The sequence below is a fragment of the Hippocampus bargibanti genome, linkage group LG19 (assembly GCF_051943395.1).
Source record: "Hippocampus bargibanti isolate YZ-2025 linkage group LG19, ASM5194339v1, whole genome shotgun sequence".
In the NCBI taxonomy this organism is placed as follows: Eukaryota; Metazoa; Chordata; class Actinopteri; order Syngnathiformes; family Syngnathidae; genus Hippocampus; species Hippocampus bargibanti.
Window position 1 is genome coordinate 3,917,709 of NC_142752.1, and position 7,292 is coordinate 3,925,000.

Here is a 7,292-nt window from a genome sequence, read left to right on the forward strand (position 1 = left end):
TGGGAGTACACTGGAGGACGGCATTGTCTCCTCGCGTCCATCACATTTTTTTGTCTTCTACATTCGACACGTCTGGGATTGATGTTGAATGATTAATTATTATCGTCGATTGATATGGAGGAAATAGTTTTGGACTTTTCATGATGTTTATTAATTTTTTTCTAAGATGACATCATCCATGCGTTATTGTTTCCAAACTTTTCCTCATGTAAGCTTTCCTTCCATTTTACAAACAATGTGAATCCATGATGAGAAATCCATTCTTTTTCAACCTGAGTGCAATTAAATTAAATCTCCCGGGAATCCCTCAAGGCCAAGCAGTGAGCGCTTTGACTTAACCCGACGGCTCCGTAGAGGAAGTGCAAAAATTAACAAGCCTGGACGTTCTCGAGGACGCCATGGGGTGCTGCAGCGGCAGGTGTACCTTGGCCTTTATCTGTGGCATGCAGCTGGTAAGTGTTATGATTACTATCGATCCCTCAAAAGGGGCCCTCGGATCAATACGCAGACAAAGTTTGATTTTTTTTGCTTCTTCTGGAATCTTGTCAAGAGGCAAGCAGCCATTAATTTGTCAGCGTTAAAGCTGGAGGGTTGAATGGGAGGTCACATCCCAAAGGTTAATAAGGCGGGAAATATACGGGTAACGGGGTTTGCCATGTTAAATCTGCGGATATGTGATGGAACGGCATGGATCGACACACGACTTACGTTGGAGGATGATTCGATGGGATGTTTGGTCACGGGGAGCCAACTGCTGTCTCCCGTCACCATCTGTGGCGAGAGTGGGAAGTGATGGTTGAGTTTGTGTGCAAACATGAGGGGAAGTTTGAGAACAACGGTGATCCTTTATAGGAAAGAAGAAACCGCACCTGCTGCTGCGACGCCTGCTTGATTCCAAACCTGCCGCAAAGAAATGTCACGTTGAAATTGATTTGGGGAGGCTCGCTTTCAAGTGAGTCGAAACCTCATTAAGGGGGACTGAGTCAAAACGGTTCAAATGCATATTCACTTCAGGCAGTAGGCGGGGACACCCTGAACCAGTTGCCGGCCAATAACAGGGCTAAAAAAAAAAAAAAACAAATACATAAAAATAAATAAATAAATAACATACACAAAATAAATAATAAACATAAATAAATAAATAAATAAAAATAGATAGATAGATATAATAATATACATAGATAAAATAAACACAAATAAATAAATAACAGACAATAAATAAATAAGACAAATGCAAGAAATATATACATAAACAAATAGATAAATAACTAAATACAATAAATAAATATGGGGAATTAGATGATAAATAAATAAATAAATAAATATAAACATAAATGAATAAATAAATAAATAAATAAATAAATAAATAAATAATAAATAAATAAAAATAGATAGACATAATAATAATATAATAGACATAGATAAAATAAATAATAAACACAAATAAATAAATGACATTAGACAATAAATAAATAAAACAAATGCAAGATATACATAAATAAATAAACAAATAAATAGATAAATAACTAAATACAATAATTAAACACGTTAAATCAGATGATAAATAAATATAAACATAAATGAATAAATAAATAATAAATAAATAAATAAACATAGATAGACATAATAATAATATAATAGACATAGATAAAATAAATAATAAACACAAATAAATAAATGACATTAGACAATAAATAAATAAAACAAATGCAAGATATACATAAATAAATAAACAAATAAATAGATAAATAACTAAATACAATAATTAAACACGTTAAATCAGATGATAAATAAATATAAACATAAATGAATAAATAAATAAATAAATAAATAAAAATAGAGATAATAATAATATAATAGACATAGATAAAATAAATAATAAACACAAATAAATAAATGACATTAGACAATAAATAAATAAAACAAATGCAAGATATACATAAATAAATAAACAAATAAATAGATAAATAACTAAATACAATAATTAAACACGTTAAATCAGATGATAAATAAATCTAAACATAAATAAATACATCTAAACAAAAATACATAAATACCGTATTTACCTGCGTGAGCTAAGTGCTGCCATCTAGAGGCTCAAGAAGGAACAGCACATTAGAATATGAGGAATTGGCTTAATGAGTCACCCAATTTTCTAAAATGGAGATTTTCTTTTTTTTTTATTTTTTTTTATTTCTATAATGGCGACAATCAACAAAGGAACACTTTTGCAGTGTATAAGGCACACCGGAGTACAAGGCGCACCCCCAAGGAATGGTGTATTTTCTAACTGAACCAGCCATTCACTTTGCGCATTGACCATGACTAGTGGCCTCTTGAGTTTTTTTTTATTTTGTCATGGCAGCCGACCACATACTTAGAAAGTAAGCCTTGAAACGGACTTAATTTGCCACGTATGTGTGCCTTTTATAATGCAGTATCTCACATTTTGAAGTATCACATCAGAGCAGGCACAAGTGCCTTTGAAGTTATGCTTCAGGGCAGTTTGCAAGGAAAATAAACCCCTCCAGCTCAAGGCAAAGCCTTAGTGGAAGGTTGTAATTCCAGATTTCCTCTGATATGAGACGGGATCACCCAAGTGTGGGAACTGGAGCTTTAATTTGAAAAAGGGGACATAGTAAGTGTCATTGAGATTATGTCAACGACCATCAAAAAGGTAAATAAAACCACTTTATTATATAGTAAAGTTTATTTATTTAATTACAATACAATGGCACATTTATTATATGTAAAATAATGTATATTTTGTGTAGTTTTAAGGATTATTTAGTCGAAAATTGTGTTTTATGGGGACCTGGAAACGGATTATTCTCATTTTTAATGGTTTCCTACGGAAAATTAATGTTTGGAAGACACACCTTTCGCCTTACACACACTTTCTTGGAAGCAATTAAGTCCGCAAGCTGAGGTATCAATGTACTCCCAATAAATAGCTTGGTAGTGGGCGGCAGAAGTTGGGTGTTGGTCATGAATGGCTCAGTCTCCTGCCGGCAGTAAAAGACGTCCGAACAAATATCTCTGCCAGACTACTTTTGAACAAATTCAAAATACGACAACACCATGGGAAGGAAACTTGGTCCTTGTTTGTAAATTTAAAATAGGTTTGTGAATGACCCCCGTTCTTCTACAAAGCTGTGATTGTTTTCTGCCAAACAAACAAAATGGTTGTCCGCAAAAACAAAAAAACAACAACAAACGACCCGCCTTGCCGTCAACAAACGTGCTGTGTGTTACCGTAGGTAAAGTGGCGAGAGGGCTGCACGCTTATTTGTGTCTAATGCGCTGGAACTAATGCCACGCCGCCGTCAACAACACGTTTTGCTCTGTTGCCCGTCGTAATAGCGAAGCCTGCTGATAAGTCCATTAGCGCGTTTAAAAACACTGGCGCTCTGCGGGCGCCGCCGTTAGCCGTTAGCTCGGTTCACTTGAGAGCGTTTAAGACATTGGAATCCCACTGGCTTCACAAAAACTTTTTTTTTTTTTTTAAATCACCCTAAATGCCTCTTGGCGCTGAAGACTCCCCTGTTGTCAGAGATCTTCTTGAACTAATTGACCACAAATCTCTCTTTGCGGCTGGAGATCCTGCATTTTTAAGCTGTTGTCATATATAAGGCGCACAGCATAGAAAAGAAGCTATAATAGCGGCTGAGGTTGTGTTCGGCATCCACTAGATCGCAGGTGTCAAAGTTAAGGCTTGGGGGCCAAAATTGGCCCGCCACATCATTTTATTCGGTCCGCGAAAGCAAATCAAGCATGTCAAGTGCCGTGATGCGTGGTAAAGTCTGAACCAAAATTTCAAATTGTCCCATGTAAATCGCAATAAAAGTCATTATTCTTGACTTCAGATTTGAAAACTACAGTAAAGTCTCGTTATATCGATATCGGTTATATCGATAGTACTGCTTATTACGATACTATTTCTGTGAACGCAAGGAGAAAATTACATGCGCGCAGGGTCGGATATATCGATAGTCCCGGTTATATCGATATTTTTTCCGACTCCCGAGAATATTGATATAACGAGACTTTACTGTAGTTATGTATTCATTCTTTGTGTCCTCTATATGTAATATGTAAAGGGGATTAAACATTCTAATGATTTCCCCAAATTCATAAATGCCCTCGAGAAGACACCCTAACTACAACGTGGACACCATTGCACTAGATGAAGTTATGCTAAACGGAAAACAATATATTTTACGTTTTAAGACTCAAGCTGAATATTCACGAAGTCTTGGGCGCCATCTTGTGCATTTTCCGGGCACTACAATGGAGTCCAGACGCCTCAAAATGACACGGAAGGACTTCTTTAATCGATTGCAAACATTTATGCTTTCCTCTTCAGAACTATTTGAATCATATTCATAACTGGATGAGTAACAAGAAAGCATCTTCTCCGAATCTGAAGCCATTGTTTTGATTCTCAAGCAAGGCGAAGACGTCCTGGTGTGACGTCACGAAAAAGGGGGCGGGACCTTCTGAAACTCGCCATTTCCGGGTTATTTTGAAGTAGTTTTTGGACACTTTAAGTCATTTTTATTGGTGTTTTGCATTGCTTGTTTTGGTATTTTAGATGCTATAAAACGTTTTTCTGATGCCGCCTCTGTTAACAAAGTAAATAAAAAAAAACATTTAAAATACTGAAAATAAGAAATCTGAATATTAGGACGGATAGATGGATAGCTAAGTTGCTGGCTAGCTAGCTAGCTGGGTAGCTAACTAGCTAGAGCCAGATAACCATGTAAGCATCCATCCAGTCAGCTAGCTAGCTAGCGAGCTAGCTATAAAGATAGCTAGATAGCCGTTTTTTGGGAGGGGAGGTGACTGAGCGCAACAGAACCACAGCAGATGAAACAGGGACAGACATAAGGACACTCGCAAGCTATTATTCCACTCAAGGTGTCAGCGGCAATGGTCCTCGCTGCTGTAATGGCGCCGCACGACACCCGCCATCTGTTGTCAGCAAAGACATTGAGCACCCAGCGGTGAGGGAGTTCACAAGATATGCGCTTTCCACCGGCTGGGTGTTGTTTTTGGCCTAAGTCGGCTGATTAAAGGGACGGGTCGGTGTAGAGAACGTCATGAAACGCATCATCGCCGAGGCACCAAATGAATTATTTACCATTTGCAAGGCATAGCCATGAAAATGCCCAAGATATTACAGGACCGAGCATTAGTTTACAGAAACGTATTGAACGTAGCTTAGCAGGACTCAAGGCTTGTATTATGTATAAACCAAAATGATTCTATTTTTGTCTATCACGGGAATGTTTCTGAAACACGTCCACGCCGTTAAAATGGATCACGTGGCTATTTTGCATGCACCAGGGTAATGTTGTATAAAGATCCATTTTACCACCGACCGAGTCTTTAAATTCAACCACCTTTTTGGAAGACACCCTTAAAAGTGTCAATAACCCAGAAAAGGGTGACTTGGTGGAGACCATTAGTTGACTTTTAATGGTCCCCCGCAACCTTTTTAGCCGACAACGATTGTCGGAAAGGAACACAACAAGCCAATCAAACCTGCTCTGGGAAACGCGGGTGGAATTGGAAACACTTTCGACTGCATTCATCATGTCTGCACAGACTTGGGTCTAACAAAACAATTCTGCTCAGTTCTGATCTTTGCTAGGTGCTGCGAATTCACAAGCGATAGCTTGTGGTTCATCTTCAATGGAGGGATGAATTACATGAAGTCAAACCTGGGTTTTCAACCATAATCCGTTCCAGAAAGGTGTTAAAAACCGATTTGTTTAAAAATAAAAACATTTCCCATTATAATCAATATATTTTTTAAATAATAATAATACATTTCATTTATAAGCGCCTTTCAAAACTCTCAAAATCACTTTACAGTCACAGGATAAGGTTTTCTGTGGGTGAGCAGCGGCAGCCACACGCGCCAGCGTTCACTCAACCCGAAAGAAACTCTAATAATAATAATAATAATAATAATAATAATAATAATAATACATTTCATTGATAAGCGCCTTTCAAAACTCTCAAGGACACTTAACAGTCACAGGATATTTTTTCTGCAGGTGAGCAGCGGCAGCCACACGCGCCAGCGTTCACTGATAATAATAATAATATGATATATAAATAATATATCTAAAAAAATCTAAAAAATATATAAAAATCTAAAAATCTAAAAAATCTAAAAAAAATTATAAATAATATATATAACATTATATAAAAATATAATAATAATATGACAACACAAAGACACAGGGAGTCATTCATTCCTCAGCACTTTTTGTAGCATCTTTGTGACATGAAGCATTTCTAGATGAAAGAGGAGAGGATCAAAGCATCCCTTTCAGCAGTGGATCAGGGACGTCATGGCGGAATGTGCACATCTACTACAAACTAAATGTTGAAAGCAAACACTCAGCTGTAGAAAGCTAGCTAGATAGGTAATAGATAGCAAGATAGCTAATAACTAGCTAGCTAACTAGATAGCTAATATGTTTTCTGACTCAAATAGCTAGCTAGCTATATTGCTAATAGAGACATTGGCGTTTTCACTATGATGAATTCATGAGTGAACAATACAAACATCACGGAACGCTATACCAGGATAATGCGTCGGTGACAATGACACGCAGCACAAGGATGTGACATATAAGGAAGCAAAGAGGGGTCCAGTGGTGCATTCAGGTGCGCTCGGTTTGTTCGAGAACCCATTTTTGATTTTGAGAACCGAGACGTTCGAGAACTGAGGTTTGAGTGTAGGTTGTTTGTTGTTATGGTATACTGTGAGTTGTGTACCATTAGGTATTTGGTGTTAGAGGGTTAGAAGTGGGGATCCAAATATTTATAAACCCTTTTCAAACTGTGTTTTACAACGGGAACTAATAGACTAATGGACACTATCTTGTTCATTAAAGGGTTGTCATATATACGCTATACTCAGGAAGAGTCTATCCCAAACCCAAACAGATCGTGATTCCTTCGTTACAACTTCCAGGCAATACATTAAGATTGGGAAGTCGGCCAAAATGGCGGGTTGATGGAAACCGTGTTGCAAAGTGTATCTTATCCTGGAATGCGTCCAAGGCCCGAGCGGAAAACCCTTTCAAGGCTGACTGATGACGGAGGTGCCGGAGATGAACATGGAGGAGGTGATGGGATGGCGTCTGCCTAGCATGATGCGTCACGTATCGATCGTAGATGACTTACAAAGGCTAACATGGAGCGTGCAGTCGGTGGGGATACTTTGCCGTATACTTTTGGCTCCGGATATGTTCCGTTTTGGCTTTTTTCCT

At 37.5% G+C, this 7,292-nt stretch overlaps 1 protein-coding gene across 2 annotated transcripts in view; it reads left to right on the forward strand.

The window, feature by feature from the left end:
* The first annotated feature begins 326 nt into the window (after positions 1-326).
* Positions 327-7,292, forward strand: part of nkain2 (sodium/potassium transporting ATPase interacting 2) — a 44,116-nt gene continuing 37,150 nt past the window's right edge. For both annotated transcript variants that reach the window (XM_089022606.1, XM_089022607.1), the window contains exon 1: positions 327-452. In XM_089022606.1, coding sequence (XP_088878732.1) covers positions 399-452 — 54 coding nt within the window. In that variant the 5' untranslated portion in view covers positions 327-398. The remainder of the gene's footprint in view (positions 453-7,292) is intronic.